This window comes from Lissotriton helveticus, chromosome 11, assembly GCF_964261635.1.
Source record: "Lissotriton helveticus chromosome 11, aLisHel1.1, whole genome shotgun sequence".
Classification (NCBI taxonomy): Eukaryota; Metazoa; Chordata; class Amphibia; order Caudata; family Salamandridae; genus Lissotriton; species Lissotriton helveticus.
This window is the reverse complement of record NC_136072.1, coordinates 772,413,462-772,437,122: the sequence shown is the minus strand read 5'-3', so window position 1 is coordinate 772,437,122 and position 23,661 is coordinate 772,413,462. Positions and strand designations below refer to the sequence as shown.

At 44.0% G+C, this 23,661-nt stretch overlaps 1 protein-coding gene across 1 annotated transcript in view; it reads right to left on the bottom strand.

Annotated features, from left to right (window-relative positions):
- ANTXR1 (ANTXR cell adhesion molecule 1) overlaps positions 1-23,661 on the bottom strand; it is a 551,130-nt gene that overhangs the window by 317,645 nt on the left and 209,824 nt on the right. The window contains exon 9 of the mRNA XM_078666668.1: positions 6,626-6,686. Within this exon, the coding sequence (XP_078522794.1) occupies positions 6,626-6,686 (61 nt within the window). The remainder of the gene's footprint in view (positions 1-6,625; positions 6,687-23,661) is intronic.

The window sequence follows — 23,661 nt, the reverse complement described above, 5'->3', positions numbered from 1 at the left end:
GGAGCTGAGGGCCCATGACTACACAGTGGGAAAAGTTTGGGGCCTATACACTCAGACTGGTAGGAGTTTGGAGGCCACAACTACAGAGTGTGAGCATCTTATGACCCATAGTTGTGCAGAGTGAGAAGCTTAGAGCCAATGGCAAAACAGTGCGAGAAGCTTGGAGCTATAACTACACTGTGTGAGCCACTTTTGACCAATGAGCAAAGAAAGTGAGGAGCTTAGGGCCTCATTCAAAGCGTGGGATCCACAACCACACAGTTGGGACAAAAACTGCACAGTGGGAGGAGTTTGGAGCCCCTGACTATATAGGGTAAGGAGCTTGGTCCTATATCCTTAATGTTATGAGATGTTTGGAACCCATTTGCACACTACGTAAGGACGTTTGAGCCCATAGCTGAGCAGTTTAAGGAGCTTGGGGCTTATGCCTAAAAAGTGAAATACTCTTGGGGCCCAAAACCACACAGCGAGAGGAGTCTAGGGCACACGCGTAGTACAAGGAGGTTGTTTTGCACACAATGGCAGATTGTATGAAGTAGTTTGAAGCACAACACCATGTACGAGGAGTTTGGGATACATTGACTCTCAAACCCTAAAAAGAAGTGTCTCCTATTATAGTGCACCTGCAGAGATAGTAAGATAGGTCTACTGGTTGAGCACATGCTGCACAGATTTATCTGTAACCTGAAAGGCCATGTTTGGAATCTCTCCTGGGTTCAGCTTTTTTTCACTAAAGTTAATACAGATAGATTTGGTAATATTCCTCTTACTAAAATAGCAAAATGCAACTAATTTTAAAGTATGTGCTACATACACGCTAATATTAAAATTCACAAGAATATGATACCATTTCGATTTCTTGGAGATAGTCATGTAAAATTCTCTATTTGTGACATCTGGGAACCCAAAATGCAAATGATGCACTGAGGGGCAGATGTATGATGGGTTTCAGCGTCCACAAACCCTCTGAAACAGCATAGCAGAATATTTGTGAGTGCTAAAATCCTATTTCTTATGTACTAAATACACATAGCATTTTGGAATTCTTTTTAATAAATCATTAAATGTGTTAGGAAATAGATAGTGAATCGGTATTCGAAAGAGGCATGTTTTGGGCGTTACTTCCAAATACTAATTCAGTACTCTTAAGTATCAACGTTTTGCGACCGCAATCCGGTAGCAACACACCGTGGGGCCGATTCCGATTCCAATCGGAAGGTCTCCGAACCATGTTCGGAGCCCTTCCGACCGAATCGGAAAGTGTCAGCCGGATTCCTTTCCGACCGAGCCATTCTGATGGGCTCGGTCGCAATGCAATCCGACTCGGATTTCTGGATGGCTTATGACGGGCTTGGAGAGCCCGTCTGCCATCCGGAATTCCTTCTGTACTCCCCCAGTCGCCTCTTTACGACTGAGGGAGTACCAGTGGAGTACGATGGCAGTTTTTCACTGCCTTTACGTGCCGGTGTGTCCGGCACGAAAAGGCAGACGGAAGCTGTCTCTGGGGGCCCCCAGCAGGGCCCCCATGGGTGTAAGGCCGCCGTATGGCAGCCTGGGCCATTGATCCCTGCACCCGGTGGCAGGCACCTTGGGGTGCCGGCCACAGGGTGCAGGGATGAACTGCACCCCTGCATTTCACCATGGAGGCATGCATTCCTCTCGGAATGCATGTTCCCATTGTGATGTATACGAGTGCGACCGAACAGGGTTCGGTCGCATCGTACTTGCAGGGCCGTAACCGACCACAGCAGGTCGGTCGGTTACGGCTCCTGACCAATGTCATCGGAATAGGTCCCAGAAAAGTTACTGACTCCCGAGTTGGGGTTCTGACACATTTGCAAAAGGGAAGGGGTCCCCTTGTGAATGTAAACATTTGTGAATGTAAAAAAAATGTTTGCTTGGGAGTCGGCAGTGGTGTAAGCGACCATTAACAACTCTCACACAAAGGTTTAAAAAAAACTAACTTTTGTAAAAGGAGCCCGGTTTCCTTTAAGGAAATCAGACTGCCTTTAAAAAAAGATAAGTTTACTTAATTTAAAGGTGAACAGACATAGTGGTCTGCAGACCCTAGCATGCCACCCTCTCAATAAAGGCTACCAATCAGAGTGATTCATTATTTGTGAAACTCACGTATTCGTACATAGGTGAGTTTGAAAAATAATGCAGCAAGTGCAAAACGTTGTTTCTCAAACTGGGCCCACTGTTTGCGACTGCATAATTAGTTCATAAGGCCTCGAAATCCGTATAGACCATCTTCCATTGTCAGGGGATAAGTCTGGAGTGAGCCATTTTTCAAAAATCAGCAGACAACTTTCTTAAACTCTTTTTTCTAGCCTCAAGGTAAGCAATATCTATTTCGAAAGGAGGACATTATTTTTCACTTTGGTGTTATGTACACCAATGTAGGGTGAACTAACACCAAGGAGCTCTGTGCCTTAAAAAAACCCTCTCAGCTGGTGTCATGTGCTTATTAGTGGAAATGTATCGAGATACTTTCAAAACCTTTTACCACTCTGCACAGTTTGTGTAGGTATTTACTTAGAAACATCTGTATTTCAACTGTGATATAGGTAACATTTTTTACTGCGCATAATGTTTCACGCTGAAATCAGATTTGAAGAAGCTATACTGCCATTGTGCATAGGAAATCTCAGCAAAATTAAACCTTGCAAACTTGCACAAACAATTCTGTATGCTCTTTTCAGAATGGAGTGGTGATGAAAATGTGTAAACGGGGTACATTACTTGATTGACTTGCCTGTACTCTTTTGCCATAAAATGGAACTCGTTATGCAGATGGTAAAAAAAAAAACACTTTGCACCTGCAAAGGTGAAAGGGAATCTTCTCAAACTCAAATTATGGAAATCTGTACCTTCTCAAAACTTTGCAGACACAACCCAACTTTATATGGCATAGAACTACTCAATTCCAATGAAATGAACAGTTGGGGCACAAAAAATGCCATCGTTTTTTTCTGACTGCTCTAAAATGATAGGATTTAAGATGGTCTCTGGATGGGTTATTTATGTGAGTGCATTGGTTGCTGAAGAGAGAACATGCCACCTCACGCAGGTGAATGCCTCGTCACAGAAGGCTTTTGTTAGGTGCGAGAAGGCTGTTCTCGGATGTTTGTGGCTGCATGCATGCACCGGCCTGTCTCGTGCACGGACACGTGCTAACTCATACCTCCTTCCCTGAGGCTGCAGCTGCATCTTGAAAATAAAAATTAATTTCACTAGACACATGGCACGTTAACGAACGTGGGACGTGGATAACAAAAGTAGGCCTGGTCCCCTCAGGGAAGAATCCATCAATTTGTGGCAGTACTGCAAAGCCACTTTAACCATTCACAGTATGTTTGAAATTCAACATATAACTCGCCTCATCTCTGCTCGCAAGAAAAGCTGTGTCACTCCCTCATCATTGCTGTTAAATCCGTGTAGTATGGATGTAATACGAAAAACCTGTAACAAAACATGCTTTTTGTGTTTTATGCTTGTTAGGCCGGCACCTCGTTGCAGGTTGATCCTAGATTTTTGCCTTTGCAGAACCCGTTTTCTTGTCTTTTTGTACACGTTTTAACGGCTAATCAGTGTACATGGCTTGCGCTCTCCTTTCTAAACTTAGTACATTTAATGTATTTCTAAGTCCTTGATAAATGGTACTACATGTAACCAGGGCACCTAGATTTTTGCTTTTTTGTGCACGTTTTACCTGCTAATCAGTGTATATGGCCTGTGCTCTTCTTTCTAAACTTGGTACATTTAATTTATTTCTAAGTTCACGGTAAATGGTACTACATGTACTCAGGGCCTGTAAATTAAATCAAATGTTACTAGTGGGCTGCAGCACTCGTGCCACCAAGCAAAGTAATCACATGCTTATGCCTGCTACTGCAGCCTGTGGTGCAGTTTTAAACTGTCAGTTGAATACGTCAAAATAAACCAGTTGACAGGCCTAAACCTTCCTTTTCAATATTTATAAGTCACCCTTAAGGTAAGCCTTAACCACTGCTAGGGCACTTGGCATTTAAAAAGTAGGACTTGTGTATTTAGGTCTTGCATGTCCTGACAGTGAGACTCCTACAGTTGTTTTTCACTGCTGTAAGGCTATCTCTCTCATAGACGAACACTAGTTACCTTCTTACACTTAAGTGATAACTTCAATTTGGGAACAGATAGAGAACTGATCCTTCCACTCAAACGAATTGCAATTTAAAATACTCTTTAATGGTAAAGTCGAATTGTAAGTAACTATTCTGAGAATGCCACTTTTAGAAAAGTTAAAGTATACAAAAAAGTGAACCATCACAAAAAGTAATGGTTGGAATTGTTAGAATTGTTTAATTAATCTTAGCCAATGGTAATTACTTGGGACACATCCCAATCAATTGTTATTTTGCATACAATGCCATCTCAGTTTGGACTCAGTGAAATGCAAATCAGCATTGGCCCTGCTCTAGTGGGAACAGTCCAGACCGAACTACTCATCCAGGTACTCCCTGAACCAGAAACAAGCAAACCATGACTGTTTTTGCTGCATCCTTGTCCAGTGGCAAAGTGTGCACCGGACTAATGCTGTGCATGCCCGTCCCAGTTAGTTTCCTGCACATTTGTAAGTGGTCAAGATTAATTAACGCGTTCAATCCATCACTTTGTTTTTTGATGCCTTAAGTATGACAGTGTGCCCAGACGTGGGCCCTGTGCTAACTGTGGTACTGAAATCAAGCTCCACCTGGCTGATGAGCCCATAACAAGGGTGAAACCAGCTCTGGTTGCTTGAGGTTTGGTTCAGAAAGAACATGACCTGGAAGTTTGAGCTAGTCTGTTCTCACTGGAAGAGGGTCCAGGCTGATTTGCATATGGCTGGGTCCGAAATGAGGTGGCATTGTGAGCAGAAAATAATTGTTTGGGATGTGGTCTGAGCGAACGCCAGTGGTTGAGATTAATTTAAACATTCTATCACTTTGTTTTTGACTTTTCAAAAGTTGGCATTTTTCTGCCTCAACTAAATGCAGCTTTCTGTCAGTCTCCAGGTTCACATGACTGTGAATGGCTCTCTTGTGGTGTTTTGTGTATTCCTTCCAGACATGGGGACACAGGGTCTTGGCTGTGTGGGAAGGGGGCTATTCTCTTCTGATCAGGATGTTCTGGGAGGTTGTAATCAGACTTCCTGAGCTTCAAAGGCTAGCCTCAGGGCTTGCTCACCCCATTCCTGATGTCTACGGGCTACCTGCACTTTGTTACCCTGGGCAGTTTGGAGCAAAATCAAAAAAAAGATGAAGGTTACACAAAGGGGGAATCCCTTACTCACAGGCTGGCACTGATGATAAAAGTGGCACCATCAGAACCTCTCATGGGCCGGTGGAAGATTCAGGACTGCCTTGCTCTCTGAAGAAGCAAGATCAGACATAATTGCCTTGATCTCAGGCTCCCCAAAAGTGGCTCCAGGGTTCAGTTGGCTGGCTTTCTGTATAAGCTACAGGGACACAGCAAGCTTCCAGATGCCTCCCTGCAACTGCCTAGCTGACCAGCACCAGCTGGACCTGCCTGTGCCCTACTGCTGACTTCTGCTGGAGGAAGCCTGGATCTACAAGCGGTGTCTCTCCCTGTACTGGACCCTTGGATAGCATCAGAGTGTACTTCTTCTGCCCTAAAACTACAGCTCCTGAGTTCCAGTGAAGATCCAGAAGTTTTTGGGATCTTTGCGGCCGCAAACTTACTCCCCATGTCACCTGACGACCATTCTCGATGCTTGCCGGGAACCTGCTCTTCGCATCCACTCCGAGAAACAACTCCAACAGCGAGAGTCTTTGATGACTGCCAACACGAAGCTCCAGAGGCGACTGACTCTTCACACTGACTTACGCTTCAAGCCACTGGTCTTCTTGCCAACGCAAAACCCTGCAGCAGCTCCCCGCGTGGAATTGGACTCAGAAAAGGTCAAATCTTCAGCAGGACAAAACTGTTCCCTGCATCTCATCTTAGTGTGAATTGTGTCCACTTGTCTATTTTGAACTTGAGGATGCATTGTGCTCTTACTTTTTCAGAGGCAATGACATTTATGCTTACATTTTACACTTCCTACTCCTTTTCGAGAGCACGTATCTGCAGACCACCCATTCCTAAGGGCTATATTACCTCAGAGCTTCCATACTTTCTCACCCCCTACTTCTTTTAATTCTTAATCTTTTATTTTATTGGTGTATTTGAATCTTCATTTTCATTCTCCTACCAACAGAGATTTTGGGGCGATTCTAGATGATGGAAATGCAGTCATTGGCAGATATCAGTGCTTACATTGTACACTTTACACATTTCATCGCGCAGATAAAATAATAAACATATACATAACACGTAAATGGCATTGAGGGGAACACACTTAAAATTCTAGGTAGTACTGAATAGTTAACTTAATTGAGAATAGTTTATTGACCGTCGACAATTGCTTAATTTCTAAAGCAGCACATACAAATTGGAGGGCAATACTGATATTCTAATTATTCAAAAAGTTACAACTTCTGACTGTTCGTGTTTACTGAAACTACACAAGGGGAAGTTGTTTGCTGTCATACGTCAATAAATTCCTCTTAGAGGATTAATGAAGGGGTATTTTCAAACGTACCTCCTGCACATATACTCGAGGGCTCCGCAGCTAGAATCTCTATGCAGGACATTTTCAAGATCTGCAAGAAATGATTAGGAGAAGTGACAAAAAAATACAACTTTGGCTTCAGAGAATAAATTAACTTTAAAGATAATATAATATTGGGCAAAAAAACGTTGACTGCAAAATAGAGCTCTAATGGTAAAACCTACCTACAAAACAAGTCTACTCAACCCATACATTTTAACAACCTCTTTTATCAATATTCATTGCAACCTAAATTAAATTAGTGATTTTCACAGCTCTACTTGTAGTAAGGTCATAAAGACCTACATAAAGTCTGTTTGTGCTCTAGCTCTTATTGAGAGCTGAGAGCAAACTGTACTTACTCGTATTTTGCACCTTATTGGCACCATCCCTTTGCCGCTGGTGGCACTGACCCCGGGCAGAAATAAAACAAAAAAGTATGTACTAATTAATGCAAAAGGGGCCCAAGCACTGTTTGTGAATGTTACTCTGCATGTTCCTACTCCAAGGCCCTTATTACTAGTGGGTCGGCAAATTAATTATTACCTGATACCAGGTAATTACAGATCACAGCCCTCTTTTAAATTTCTGTGGGTCAAACCTGACAGAATATAAAGAGGGGAAAATGCCTGGTAAATACAGGGGCATTTGGGATTTTGTGTGGTAAGCACGAAAATCTGCATGGTAAGCCCCACTGTGAGATCATACTTCTAGTAGGTTATAATTTTTGCACCTTATAAATTCCAAATTCACTTGTGTTAATGTTTAAGTTGTGCAACAGTTATTGCACCAAACATCAAACCACTTGTAATAAGGGTTCAAGATGTAAATACCTGGTACACATACCTGGTATTTACAAAGGGGTGTCTTTGCACCTGCTGTTCACAACGCAGTCTAAATAACTGAATAAGAGAGAAGTGTTTTGGGTGGCGACACCATCACCTAACCAATCACTCTACTGTGTTCTTGTTCCAGATATACTTGACTTATCTAGAGAAGAACTTTTACTCAGCATTACAATGAGTTGGAGGTGATTTTGGCTGAGATTATGACTACACTTACATAGGTAGATGTTATTGTATGTTTATATGTGGTTTTTCTATAGGGTGAACCTAGTTAAAGGCAGCAGAACACTGTACAGGGTCAAAGTCAAGCCTAAAGTTAGTGAGTTATAGGAGAGGTGGCTGGTTTATGGACTGCTAATGCATTGTGATGTAGTGTTCTTTACAAAGGCCCGTCTTTAACTCCCTCCTAGACGGGAGCAGCGTTGGGGTTGTCTTGGTGAGTATTGGATGTTGGGTACATAGATGGAAAGTGCCTACTGCCTTGTTTTTACTCTTCTATGCTTATTAGTCGGCAGTCTGATTGTGTCCTCACTGTGGGTGTGCTGACAACCATCAGCGTTGGTGAGCTTTTTGCAAGGTAAGAGAGGAAGATGGTTGTGATGGCTTTGTAAATGATTTCAAAAACACAAGGGAAACCCAAGATTTAGCAAGGCCCAATGGTACTACGTAGTTAGAGGAACAGTAATCCCTAAGCAGTAAATGTGAACGCAATATATATGGAAACATAATAATTCCCCAAAATTGTTCCAGTGTCAATAAAGAAAAAAACGTCTTTTATTATTAGAATAAAAGACAAATTAGGGAATATACCCAGTAGTGGGTAGTTCCAAAACAAGTGTTAAAAACAGACAAAACAATAAACACACAGGCAAAGAGCACGGTGTGACCAGTAATTATATAGATAATGAGGGTCACTTATTTCAGGAGCAAAGCACTTCTGCATCTGCACCCAAAAGAAAAGTTCATACAAGGTGTTGAAGGTCAGTGTGGGTCGGTGGTGTTCTGATCCTTAGCAATGTGGGATTATCCTCCGGACAACTAATAATTTGCCTGAGCCGTAACTCAATAGTGCAAAATATTTAACACCTGGCAATAGAACAATCAATGAGTATGTTGATTAACAGCGCAGCTGAGTCATATAGATGTATTTCAAGTCACAATTAGATTTTGGAGTTTAGAATATTTATGTGCGCAGATTCCAAATGGTTGGAATTTCTGATACATGGTGCCTTGGCTGCTTATTACGTAGAGGGGGGGGGGGTGGTCAGGGTTTGGTGGGGGTCAGAGGAAATAGGTCCAGGTCCCAATACAGCACTTTTCACAGGCTTGATTTTGCGGTCAGTATTATCTTGTCCAGTTGTCCACCACTTGGAAAATCCTGGTGTGGGAACACAAGGCCATTGCTAATATTGCGAACCGAATTCCAACCTGGAATTTCGCCCCACACTTTTTATAAGCCTCTCCTTGGCTATGATACTGCTGCTTCTTTAAGGGCATTTTTTAAAGAAGGTGGTAAATGGAAATAATTGTGATAAATGAATGGTAAGTTGACATCTGTCCATTTACCATAAGTTTTCTATAACGAGTAAGGTGATACTCTCACATTAAAAATGGTAATGCTTTTTCATGGGAAACCAATGGCTGTTCACACAACCAAAAGGTGCTTGCTAGAGTTGCACCTATACAGGTGGATATCCCATTTCAGCTTGTTATTTCTATTTAATGCAAAGTCTGTGATAACATCATAATTCCTACCTTTGGAGACACTATTACCGAATACTGAAATTACTGCAAGAAGCCAACCTTTTCTACATGAGAACCTAAATGTCTTAGAGACATGTCATCAGGGAACCAAAACCGGCCCCGGCAAAGTGCTCGGCCAGCCCCCCTCGGGGGGTTGTGGGAGTCGCCGAGCTCTTTGACGGGGCCGGTTTTCGGCCGATTTTGGTACAGGGCCGATTTTGCAGCTATGCTGCAAAAATGGCCCTGTAACAAAAACGGCCCCGAGGGGCCCAAAACCGGCCCCCACCTGTGCGGCGCACGGGGGGATTGCCCGGTGCCCGCTATGGCCAGTCCGGGCCTGCATGTCATGAGTAGAGAGGACACAGTAGTACCGGATGCGGTATTTGTATCAACATCCGTTACTTCTGCACCTATACCGGGACACAACAATATACCATATCTGAAATGGTGAATAACTTGTGGAAATTGTTGTTTCACTGATTCCTGTATATTATTTCCCATTTTTGCGCTGTGTATTTTAAAGAGTCCAGGTGAAACATTCCTGATCGCAGTAGTACAGCAAGACTTGTCTGATTACGGTGAGAACTGCAGCTACCAGCCTTGTAGGGACTAGTCAGAGACGATTTAAGGCATAGGCAAAGTGGGCCCTGGCCCAGGGCCCTGTGTTTGTAGGGGGCCCTCTGATAGAGGCAGCTCGGTTCTGCAGAAAGTCTTACCCTGATGACCTTCAATCAGGGCCGGACTGGCCGTTGCGGGCACCGGGCATTTCCCCGGTGGGCTGCCAGGGTTAGGGCCATAGCAAACAGCTCAGCTGCACCCCCTACCTCCCCCCGGGGGGGGGGGGGCGAGTAGTTTGCCAGGGCCTGTTTCGGTTCTCAGTCCGGCCCTGCCTTCAATCGTTCTTAGATTGTTTTAAGAACCGTTTTTATTTAATTAATTTTTAATGTGGGAGATGTGTGAGAGCCTGAGAGGCTGCTGCAGACGGTTTGCTGAAAATGTTTTGTTTATGTTTCATGCAACATTTATAAAAACAAGTTTCTTTGAGATCAAAACAGGACCTCACTATGAGGAAGTCACAGATTTTATTTCACAGTAACTATTTGCGGTAATATTAGTGAGCTGCTGCTGCATCCTTGAATATTAGATGTAAATGCATTTACAATTTGGACGAGTGCGATTATGCACTGTCTGTGACCTGCGTAGAGAGGGTACAAAAAAGCTGAATTTGGTTCATAAATTCAAACCTAATCAAAACAGGGGCTCCCGAAATACGTTTGGCCCAGGGCCCTCAAAATCCTTAAAATGTCCCTGGGATTAGTAATGGGACCCCTGCTGTGTAGAGGAGGCCGTGGGGCCTATCTGGCAGAATTGCCACTGCGTGCCAGCCCCAGGACCCACAGTTTGATCACTGCATGCGCCTTTAGCCCAGGATCCACCGTGCTTCTCATGAGACCCTGGCTGAGAATCCATGTGTTACGTAATTCAGTCTAAGGAGAGTCTGCCATACAGTAATTTATTTATTTATTGCGATTTTATATAATTCCTATACTTGAATTTACAGTCACCTACATTTTGGTCTCGCCGAGAAGCTGCCTGCGGCCAACATTAAGTCCTCCGCAGTAAATCTGCGAGGCGGCGTCCTCAGCCAAAAAACATGATCCAATCCAGCAACAATGTTCCTCTTCAGCCTCGCCTCCACTGCGGCTTAGACAAAACCGCCCCAAATCGCCCGAAGGTTACACTTAATTCGCTTTAATAAATAACGTGTCCATCACAGTGCACGGAGCAAGACTGGGCCTTGGTTAGCGCATTCGTCATTTCCGGATATCTGTTGTCAAAGAGTGGCAGGGGATCATGGGACCTGTTAGCCCGCGTGCGTGTGTGCGAAAGAGAGAGGCTCTGAAAGGCTTGCTGGCAGTAGAGGTTTGGGAACCAAGGGTCGAGCTCTGGATGTTAGTATAGACCACAGCAACAAAATCAGGAAACTGAAAGAGAGAGGCGAGAGAGAGAGAAGGGTGGGACAAAAGACAGAGATAGATTGAGAAGGGAGAAAGAGAGAGGAGAGCAATTTAGAGAAAGCGTGAGGAGGAGAGAGAGAGAGTGATGTAGTGGACAAGATAACAAAAGAACAGAGGAGAGGGCGAGGTAAGTGCAAAAGAAAGCACGAGGAAAGAGTAAGAGAGGGACAGGGATGTCAAAGAAACAAAGGAACAAGAGGGTAGAGGGAATAGGAGAGTGACAGAGGAGATAGAGAGAAAAGGAGGAGGCAGCAAGAAAGTAAAAGAAAGAAGGTAGGAAAGGAAATTGGGGAGAGACAAATGAGAATACTGTAAAGAGTGAATACAGAGACACAGATAGCCCAAAAGCTAGTGTTGCTTGAAATCCCATTGTGTTGCACTAAAATTCCAATTATATGAGCAAAGTCGATGTAACCAGGGATTACAATGTAAAGTACCATAAGTGCTACTACGAACTGGAAATTACCAACATCACACAACATAGCAGGATTTAGCACATGCGCAGATAACACACAAACATAGCACTGAATAAAAACAGAGGCAATCAATAGACAAAAATCAGGGAAATTGAAATAGCAAGCAGACCCTACATTCTCAGCAAGGAACAACAATGGATGTAGTAGTGTGTCAACCGATTCAGGCAGAAACTACAGGTATTGGCAATATGTACCCAGGAGAAGTTGTTGAACTTTGGCCTTTTTGTAGGGTCATCCCCAAACTTTTTGCCTTCATCTTCCTGTATTCTGAACCTGTTTTGTTGATTTCTAGGACTCTGCACACTTTACCACTGCTACAATTGGCTTACACACAATTGCCATATGTAATTTACTTGTAAACCCATGGTAAAGTGGTACTACACATACTCAGGGCAGGTCAATTAAGTGCTACTAGTGGGCCTGCAGCACTTATTGTGCCATCCACTTATGTAGTCCTTTAAACATACCGTAAGCATACCATTGAAGCCTATGTGTGCAGTTTTAAAACAACCATTTCCACTTGGCAAAGTAAGCCTTTTTCCAGGACCAAACCTTCCTTTATAATACATATAGGTCACCCCAAGTGTAGCCCCAACATAGCCCAGAGGGCAGTGTGCAATGTATTGAAGAAGTTAGACATGTAATTTTAAGTTTTACATGTCCTGGTACTAAAACACTCTTACATTTTTTCGTTACAGCAAGGCCTACCTCTCCCGGAGGATAACATTTGGTTAAATTATTACATTTAATAAATTATCATTTTAATTCAGGAGCAGGTAGGCAATCTAGTTTGAAGTCTGAAGAATTGTAAATAAAAGCACTTTTTAATAGTGAAGTTGGATTTGTAGCCACTATTCTGAAAATACCACCTTTAGAAAGTTGACATTTTCTTATCCTAACCATTTGTAGCCTGTAGCCTGCTCCTGGGTCATATGACTAGGTGTAGCGGGCAGTCGGTCTTTGTGTATTGCTCCCAGGCAGTAAGTTAAAGGGAAGTTAGATGTTAGCTTGATGGGTTATTCTGAGTTAACAAGGGGTAGGAGCTGTCACCCACCACACTTGCACATCACTAAGGCCCTTCCTGTGCACTCTCACAAAGGGTTTGACTCTGGTCTTTTGGGACCCCAGACAAGCTGGGGGCAGAATAGGGAGGAAGGGGATTCCTGACACCCAAGGAGGGTGCAAACCTCTAGTAACTTATTTTACTTTAATGTGGGCACCAGGTATACGTATTCCACCCTTAGACCCAGCTCCTCAGTACACTTCTGGACTTGTGGACTCTGCCAGGAAGAAGGACTGCTGTGCTGCTGAAAGGACTACCACTCTGCTGGACTGTTGCAACGAAGGACAGTTGACCCACTGTGCTGCCCTGCTACCCTCTTGCCTGAGTGAGAATGACTGGACCTGCATCTCTAAACCTAAGACCCCAGAGTGGCTCCAAGAGCCAGTTGGCTGCCCTCTTGATCATAAGCCTCAGTGACAGAACAGGCTTCTAATAAACCTGTATCCAGCCCCTGAACTCTGCCATCTGCGAGTCCTGCCCTCCTAAGTGGTGTCCCCCAGTACTGGACCATTGGAAGTGGGCCTGAAGGTGCACTGCCAGCTCATCTGTGGGTTCAGCAGAGCCAATGCATCTCCTCCAAGGTGCACCTCCAGCAGAATGGTGCTTTGTCTCCTCTGCTCGACACATCAACCTGGGCACACATGCATTGCCTCTGCTGCATGGGCTTCCTCGACGGAACAACTTCGAAACGCCCATCGCCGTTCATCTGAACTGCTGCTGCTGGACATCACATCGAACTTTGCAGCTCCACAGAACCGCCGCAGTGCGACACATCTTCTCCACCAGACGCTGCATCGCCTCTGCTGTGCAATGCATCCTTGACACGGCAACTAGGATTAAAGTACTGTGTTCAGCTAACCTAAATGGGCTCCTGTAGCCAGCCTGCACTCCATCGCAGAGGTGTGGCGCCGCGGCCAGGGCGACTGACGCAGGAATCTGGGGATCAGGGTTCGATCCCCGGCGGCAGGTTAGCCCAGCACCATGTGACTCGGGGCAAAAGCTCGCTTAATCTTCCCGACGGCCCCCAGAGCCTAGAGACCCTTACGGGTGATTGTGCGCTTTACAAATGTGGATTATTATTATTATTATCATTATTATCGCAGCTGGCCTGAACTTGCGTCTTTGTCCCGTTCCGGCGCAACCAGATAACCACAGTTGGTGTTTTGTGCTTTTTGGCTCTATTTTCACTGAGGTCTTTCAAAATTGCGTAACTCCGGTCCTACTTATTGGATTTTTGTTGTTTTGGTTTGAATTATTAATGGATAAGTACTTTATTTTTTAAAAATTGGTGGGTTTTTTTTGTGTTATATTGTCACTTAATTACTGTTTGAAGTGCTGCATACATTCTTTACATATTGCCTCTAAGTTAAGGTTGACTGCTCTGTGCCAAGCTACCAGATGAAAGTAGCAGAGACTAATTCGGGATTTACTCGTGACTTCACCCTGACAAGGATTGTGGTCGCTGCTTGAGTAGGGTTTCAGAACCCTCAACCAGTAACCCAATTTCTTGCACCAGGGTATTCAGGATTACACTGTTTGTGTTACCAAAGGGAATGCCATACAAATGTGTAAATTAAGCAGTTCAATTGCCTTCGACCTAATTGAGTAAATATACCCTCCACCTGAGCCAATGACAAGTAGGTTTCATGCCATGCCAGCACATTACAAATGCGTGTAGTAGTTAACCTGCTTTCCTCCAGAGCACATGTTAAGCAGTATCTTTGGTCTCATAAACTGGATTATGTACATTTCTGCCAATGGCTTTGGAGGTAAATTTGACCATCTCACAATCTTTCAATAGATGAATTTACATCAATGAAAAATGTCCAAGAAATTGACACAAAAGTGTTTTCATGTGATCTGTAGTGCAACAGATTTATTCTACATAATACACAAATTACAGTTCATGTTGACAACCACCGTATGTTTTATGAAACACTACACTTTGTCAAGGTTACAGGGATAGCATGTTCGTTTCCAGGTGGAGTATAGGTTTGATAGTTGAAATGAGAGTAGTATCACTCATTAGTTGTTATTCTTAATTTTAACGAAATGTAATGTACCTATAGATATGCAATGTTCATCACAAAAATGGTTTGGGAGGTTGGTATTCTCAGATAATGATGAGTTAAGTCCCCGTACTGCCCTAATTTCACTACCATTGGTAGGAGTGGCACAAGTTGTTGGACACATTGTGATGCAGCTCGAATGATTACAGCAAAAACTTGCTGTAGGAAAATGACAATTTTTGCCGGATCACCCAAACTTTTTGCTACATTTTATTGCTGGTTTTTGGACTATGCACACTGGAAAACTGCTCTCTGTGCCAAGTGTTTGTGCTCTGACCCTCAAAACTTGTTGAATTTGTTATACTTCTAATTGGCATATTTAACATACCTATATGTCCCTAGTGTATGGTACAAAGTGTAACCAGGGCCTGTAATTTAAAAGTCAGTAGTGGATTTATTGTACCACCACTGGAGTAAAAGTGCAAAACATGACTGCAGGCTTACTACCGTAGGCTGTCTGTGCAGTTTTAAAACCGCACCTCTGACCTGCCATAATACCTTTTTTTGTCAGCCCTAAATCCTTATTTTAAATAATAATGTCACCCCTAAGGAAGCCTCAATGTCGAATAAGGCAGGGTGCATGGTGTTTAAAAGTAGGACATGTCAAAGTTAATGTTAAACATGTCTTTACAGTGACAAGGCTCTAAACGCTATTTTCATGGTAGCAGGGTTAGCTGCTCCATCTGAAAGTATTGAGACACATTACTAAAGTTAATAAAGTTATCTTCGCTCAAGAACCAGCTAAAAAGGTCCCTCTCGAACTTTAATAAATATTTTTACTAACCCAATTAATTAGTAAAAACAGATTAAATATTTTACAAAATGCACTTTCAAAAAGTTACCTTTTACCTGCCTAAAGCCTCTAGAAGTCAATTTACATGAGATTTCCATTGTCACCCACGAGCTGAATATCTCCTTGATGAATCTGCTCTTAGAGCTGTGACAAAAGCCTCGGTAGTGGGCAGTTGTTCTGTTCCTCTGACAGAGTGACCATTTGGGCATTGCCTAGGAAATTAATTATATTCAAAGAGGCCTACCCTGTTACAGGCAGATGTAGTTAAAACATGTGCCTACGTCCCTCTTTTGTCTTTTTAACCAGCCAACCACCAATCCCAGTTGGAGAGGAGCTGTCCCCAGAACCAGTTTTGAGTGACCACAGACGAGGGGTTGCTCATTTCCCTGGCCATACCTCTGTTAAATCACAGTTTACAAACGTGAACATTACCGGCGCCATCTTGCCTAACAAGAGCCATTGTCTGCACGTAAACGGCATCCATTTTAGGTGCCGCGGCCATCTCGCACTTTGCAAGTCACCCACGATTCAGCCTGACCTCGCAACCATCCCCGGTGCCCTGATTCAGCATGACCAAATGCACTAAGATCATAAAACCTTGTCCTCGTGACAAGACCTTGGAGCCACTTCCCGCCCTAAACACGTTTGTCCCTTCATCCTCCACACTCGAGCAGGCCCTTCAGATAACCCCGAACTGCACCTGGCCACTCGATCCAGTCCCAGGCTGTTAACCAAGCCCTGCGGACGTAGTTTATTGCCCTCACACAGCAGGACTTGTTGCACAAACAGAAATGCTTGATCTTATCACTTGCATAACCCTTAGATGTGACTGATCACACACATTTACAGATCTTGTCGGAATGTCCAGCTGCGAGATATCAATCACTAATTAAGACCCGGGTGGGGGACGACAAACTGTTGGGACTCTGTGAGAACCTGCTGGGGGCGGGAATTCCTAGGATTTTTGACCACCAATAAAGTTACTGTAAATTGTATAAAAAGGAGAGCAGCGGAGAAGTTGTTAGAACACCTCCTGAAGACATCCCTTGTGTCAGACCTGACGTGTTCTCCTCTAGGGCAATAAACGTGATCTTGCTTTCCAGTGTCCCAGCGCCTGCCTCTTTATTTTGGGAACTATCGATATTAGGAATTAGAGGCGTCTTGCGCCAAACAGCCTGGGTATTCGTTAGAGATCGGCTGTTTTTCCACACCTCTAGGGTGCACAAAGGATCTCTTCACTATGGAAGAAAAGGTTCTGCCATATTGGTTTAAGTTAGAATGGGCACTGTGGGATTGTTTGCTCTGGGTACATAGGAACTGCTGCAAACGTGGGTAGGGTTACCACAGGACACCTTTTCCCTATTGGTTAGGGAGGAACCACTGATCATTCCCAACCATAGGCTAGTGCCAGGTATAAATGTGGCAAACCTGGGAACCTCTTTAGATCACTGCTGAAGCTATGGAACTACGAAGGACTTTTCCTGTTGTTGAGACCTGCGAGTAGAACCAAAGAGGCGGGACCTGCTTCCACTTGTACTCAAGAGAAATAAGTGATCTCCAAAGGTCAGTTGGCTGATGTTCTCTTAATCTACAGGGACAAAAAAGTAGTGAGAAGCCCCGTATCCTGGAGGAGCTCAGCTGACCATTTTCAACTGGACCTTTCCTGGACCCTTCTGGTGGCTTCTGGTGGAGTGAACCTGACCCAAAGGTCCTGTCCCTGAGGTCCTGGAACTCTTGGCTGGTGTCGGAGTTTACTGCTCCTGCCCAAACCTTAAAAGCTGGGACTTTGAATCTTTTTGCTAACTTTTTGCATGGAAAACCATTGAAGTTTGGGACCAACCCACGGGCAGATCCACTGAGGGTGCATCACCTGTGGGCCTGTCTTCACCACAGCTCGAGCTACATTCTTATTCAGAACAGCAAATCCGATTCAGCAGACCTGATGCTGACTGCCATCCGGCGACATCAATCCCCCTTTGGTTACATTCTGCAGACTTGCCTCGCTGAGGAAATCAACTTCCTGAAAAGAGTCAAAGTCTGAGGTAGAAATGTTCACTGGGCCTGAGGCAGCACAGCTTTCAATTGATGTCAATGGGTTCCTGGGTGCGAACTGTAGAATTTTCCCATTCAGAGCTTTTACTGTTTCTGTCAACGGCTTCACTCAGACCTCGTCCTTTGTTCGCTCATTGCCAACGAGCCAGTCTTCAGATCCAACCTACAGCCTTGCCCTTCTGAGCACTCTATATTCTTGAAACTTTTCTAAGTTCAAAGGTAACTCTTTGACTGAGACCAACATGGTCCTCATATCCAACCTGTGCTCCATTCCGGTCCGCCACAAACTTTACCCATGTGCCCCTCTAGGATGAACATCTGCCTGCCATTGGAGCTTTGCACTTTTAGACTCTATTTTTATTTGAAATGTTAGAATCTCATATCTCTCATTCCCCTTAGTGGATTTTTGTTGTTTTGGTGTCCTTTTGTGCATTAAAATATTCTCAATTATTTTTAATGGAGTAGGATTTTTATTATTTTGTGTTTTCAATGTTTTAACTGTTTTGGGACTTCTAAATGATGTATCCATTTTCTTACGGTAAGCCTGTCTGCACTGTGTGCTGTAACGTTTACTGGAGCTAACAAGAAAAGTGCCAGTTTTACTTATCTACCCCAACTAATATTCGACCTTCTCATACCTGTAAATTATGAAGATTATGAAACAAGTTAACAAGAACACCTGTTATTTTATATAATTTTCAAAATGTAGTAATAAGTCTTAAAACAAGTTATTTTATTATTAAAACAATATTTGTTCACATTAACCATCAATGAAAATATCTGCGATTTATTGAAATAGCAAAAAATGCCATGTGCACTGGTAAAAGAGTGTAAGGCATCATCATGTCTAAAGGAACGTCATTGCAGGGGCAACGGGTGTTCATAGGTAAAAGGGGTGTTGCCCTGCCACCCTCGGGGGAAGAGGCAAGAGCAGGGAAAATAAACACAGAGCAGGTGAAAAGAAATTACTGCTCTGAGGCAGTGTGCTGAATCTCCTGGTGAACTCTAGTGAACTTTGCAGATGTCCCGCCGCGCAAGCGCCAGCAGGGCGAGCTTTTCGTCAACCTGCAGGCACAAGCTACAGCAGTGACAGCACTTGAGAGGGGGCGCTGAATTAGAATGCATTGGATCCGGTTGCTTTTGGGGCGCATGAACAGTGGCCCTGGGAGGAGTTACAAAACTCCATGCACTACAATGACTGGGAGTGGAGCAGGCTGATGAGGACAAGGAGGGAGTGGGTAGCAACAATTTGTTTATTATAACAGATGGGCAGGCTGTAGGAGCGGTGCAGTGGCCTTCTCTCCTAGCAGTAACGTGTTTAGTACTGCATTTGGTTTCACTTTGAAATAAACATTATGGAGCTGAGCACACAGAGTGCTCCTTATCTCAATGCCATAGAGACCCAAGAGAAGAAAGGAACCAGCTGTGGACAACAATTGCCCGAGTGGATTAAGAGGTAAGTGTGCAGTTAAACCTCTGCAATCAGGGGCATAACACACCCAGACCCACCTTTCCCCTCCCTGCTTTAGCAGCTACAGAGAGAGTGGGGTTCTTGATGGGCCTCTTCTGTCTGCAGCTTGGCAGACAAAGGCTCTTAATGAACTTAAGAGGGTGAGCGAGTGAGTGAAAGGAAGGGTGGGTGGGTGGGTGGATGGATGGATGGACGAAATGGTGCATGGGTAGATGTATGGATGAATGAGTGAAAGGAGGGATTTAAGAATGGAAGAATGAACGGGAGAAAGGATGTATGAGTGAAAGGGCAGGTGGGTGGATGGATGGATAGGTAAACGGGTGAATGGATGGAGGGGTGAAAAGGTGGATTGATGGATGATGAGAAAAAGGATTGATGATGGATGAATGAGTGAAAGGATGGATGGATGAGTGGAAGTTTAAAATGATGGTTAAGTGGATGATTGAATGGAGTGACAATATGGATGGATGAGTGAAAGAATGGATGAGTGAAAGGATGTATGTGAAGATGGATGAGTTAAACAATAGATGTATATGTGAAAGGCAGGGTAGATGGATTTCTAGATGAAAGGATGGATGGATGAATTAAAGGGTGAATTGATGGATGGATGAGTGAGGTAAAGGATGGATAGCTGAGTGAAAGGGCAAAGAGAGGTATGTATGAGTGGATATATGGATGGATGAATAGATGGATGGATGGATGGAGGGATGGATGGAACAAAGGGTGGATGGAGGGGTGTAAGGATGGATGGCTCAGTGAAAGGGTGGTTAGATGGATGAACCAAAGGGAGGATGATGTATGGGTGGAGTGAAAGGATGGATGACTAAGCAAAAGGATGGATAGATGAATGAAAGGATGGATGAATGGATGGATGACAGAGGGGTGGATAAGTGAAAGGATGAATGATTGAGTGGAAGGATTGGTTTGATGGTGGGTGTCCCTGGACCAGTGACGGCTCTCCTTTAGGGACTCCACAGCTACACCACGCATTGTTTTGTGGTCAATTTTTATTGTATCAAAAGAGAATAATTAGTCACTCTTGGTACAATAAAAATAAAATGCAGACCTGCTTCGGGTCCAGCAAGAATCTGAGGCAGCTAGTGATATTGTTTGATTGCTGACACAGGTGCATGAAGGTACTTGCACCATTCCAGCACTGTGACAATATATGTGAGTTAAAGTGAGAGAGAGTCAGTGAAGGAGTAAATCAGAGTGAGTGAGAATAAGAGACAGAAAGGACGAGTATTTGTGAGAATTAATGTGAGTGAAGGTGAGAGAATGAAAGTGAGTGTACTGTGTGAGGCACAGTAAGACAGTGATTCAGAATGAGTGAGAATGAGTGGGACTGAGTGAGACAGAGTGGATCCGAGTAGAATGAGTGAGACTGCGTGAATTAGTGAGACTGAGTGAGTAAAAGTGAGACAGTAAATTTAGGGGGGCATTTACAAGAGGCCCGCGCTGCCTGAGCATCACCTTTTTTAGACGTTTTACTGGTGCGGGCCTCTCAATCATATCTATCATATCTATGAGGCGACACAAAGCCACCCTCTGCATGGCCTCATAGATATGGAGTATGACATGGCGGTGCAAAGCTGTTCATGCCTTATTCTGTATCAAGGAGGCATTCCATGGTCATTGCAGTAGGTGTTACCATGAAACACTCATGGATTTTGACGCTGCCTCAGATTTACAAAATCGTGCAAAATTGGGGCTGCAACAAAAACGTACACTCTTCTCAGAGCCGGTGTAACGAGGAGAAAAAAATCATTTCTCCCAGCTTTTCCTCTTTACAAGTGTGCTCCATTATGCAATGCCTCTGTGGATTGTTTTTTAGCAGGAAGGAGTCCCTTCCTGCACAAAAACATTCCTGCCACCAACGCAGAACAAGGGTGCCTGTGTTGGAGCTGGCAGAAAGTACAGGAATGCAATGTATCTTGTAGATACAATGTATTCTACCCTTTCGATTTGGCATAGGGCAGTACAGCAAAAATACTTGCAATGCTACCCGACAGCAAATCCTTGTAAAAGAGGCTCTTAGTTCAAGAAAGTGTGAGAGAACCCTTCAAGAATTAGAACCAAGGATTACGCCTCACCACATTTAAAGGTCACCAGCCGTCACTTCATCAATGGGATAGAAAAACAGAAATAAAGGCTACACTAATTAGGAATCAAAGAGCTGATCAGACCTGCTGGTCATACCTGTACTCACATGATTCTGCTATACATGGGTGTATGTCAGCATATCACCAAGAAAAATACTGGCATAAATATTGTTGGCTGTTGTTTACTAACATATCACTCCAATGGGTGTAAACTTTCTATTATTAAATTTAATGGAGCAATATTTTTAAACAGAATATTTCCCATACAATAGTTTTGCCACACACTATTTAGGCCACGCTATTCTAGTATCATACTGTCCCTTGACACACAGGCCAAGCTTTACCCAGATTAGGGCAACACAGTGGTGCACAGGAATCTGTAGCTTTGCATTGTGCAACCGGCAAAGAGTAGCGCAGCTTTGCACTTTCTAGGGATGTTGTGCTGTCATCAGCAGTGTGCTAGCAATTCATTGCAGTTTTAGTGCAACATTAAATATGATTTAGCTATTCACTTTGCCGAATTAGCGCTGCTTTGTGTGAGATGTGTACTCAAAGCACAGCATCCCATAGAATTTACTATGTTTGATTGCCCCAAGTGTTAATAATATAACTTGTAATTTTGCGAAAATTACAGGTATGTTGCTTGGGCGAATCATAGGATTTTCCGTTTGCCCGTTATTTGCATTGGGTTTCATTTTGCAATAGGATTCTACAGAAATCCAGGTGGATCTGTTTCACGTGACACTAACTGATCTGCCTTTGCGTGTAATTATGTAGGTTTTTGCAGTACTTCTGCCCTGATACGCTCATTTTGCTTGATTTATTGGGGGATTGCCGCTACATGACTCAATTTCATTTAGCGCAGCACTCACATCAACTTTTGGCCCAAAAATGATTTGGCATGTGAAGGTTGAATGGTGACTTACTTTGCTCCTGCTTAGTATCTGATGAGCACCTGCAATGAGCAAAGTAAGCTTTGACACTCTGGGTCTCATTGCAAAAATATGACGCTGAGCAGCGCCACAAACCATTTTGGTGTGACACGCTGTGTCATTTTAAAAGCACAGGGATGTGTCCTATTACCGACAATACAACGCTTCTGTGTGCTTTCCCATGTGCTGGCGCACAATGGGCTGCCACATGCCAGTGCAGGCACTCTGGTGTCATGTTGCAAGGGTTCCTGTGTTGTGGGTATGATTGTTTTTGTGCAGGAAGGGACGCCTTATGCACACAAAAAATCATTGATGGCATTTTCCACCTTCTATTTGTGCCGCATTCTAAACAAGCATTAGAAATGCAATTGGGCTCGGATTTATTTGAGTTTGAGCTAATGGCATTGTAAATGCCAATGTATTGTTGCTATGTGTTATGGAGTGTGTTCATGTGGTGTGTACTGCCAGTGATCTACTTGTGAGTGTGCGAATATTGCACCACTTGCCTGTGATGTCCTTCTTGTGAGTGTGAGAAGCTTGCACCTCTGCTGCCTGTGGTCTCCTTGTGAGTGTAAGAAGCTTGCACTGCTGCTGCCTGTGATGTTGTTCTTGTGAGTGGGAGAAGATTGCACCTCAGCTGGCTGTGGTCTCCTTGTGAGTGTATGCACTGTCATCGCTAGCCTGTAGATATGCACTGTCATCGCTAGCCTGTAGATATGCATTGGCTTCACTAGCCTGTAGATATGCACCGTCATCGCTAGCCTGTAGATATGCACTGTCATCGCTAGCCTGTAGATATGCGCTGTCATTGCTATCCTGTAGAAGTGGAAGAGGTGTGGCGCCGCGGCCAGGGCGACTGACGCTGGAATCTGGGGACCACGGTTCGATCCCCGGCTCCGGCGGCAGGTCAGCCCAGCACCATGTGACTCTGGGCAATAGCTCGCTTAATCTTCCCGACGGCCCCCCAGCGCCTAGAGACCCTTACGGGTGATTGTGCGCTTTACAAATGTGGACTTTTACTTTACTTTAGATATGCGCTGTCGTCGCTAGCCTGTAGATATGCATTATCATCGCTAGCCTGTAGATATGCACTGTCATCGCTAGCCTGTAGATATGCTCTGTCATCGCTAGCCTGTAGATATGCACTGTCATCGCTAGCCTGTAGATATGCATTGGCTTCACTAGCCTGTAGATATGCACTGTCATCGCTAGCCTGTAGATATGCATTGGCTTCACTAGCCTGTAGATATGCGCTGTCATTGCTATCCTGTAGATATGCGCTGTCATCGCTAGCCTGTATATATGCATTATCATCGCTAGCCTGTAGATATGCACTGTCATCGCTAGCCTGTAGATATGCTCTGTCATCGCTAGCCTGTAGATATGCACTGTCATCGCTAGCCTGTAGATATGCATTGGCTTCACTAGCCTGTAGATATGCACTGTCATCGCTGTCATCGCTA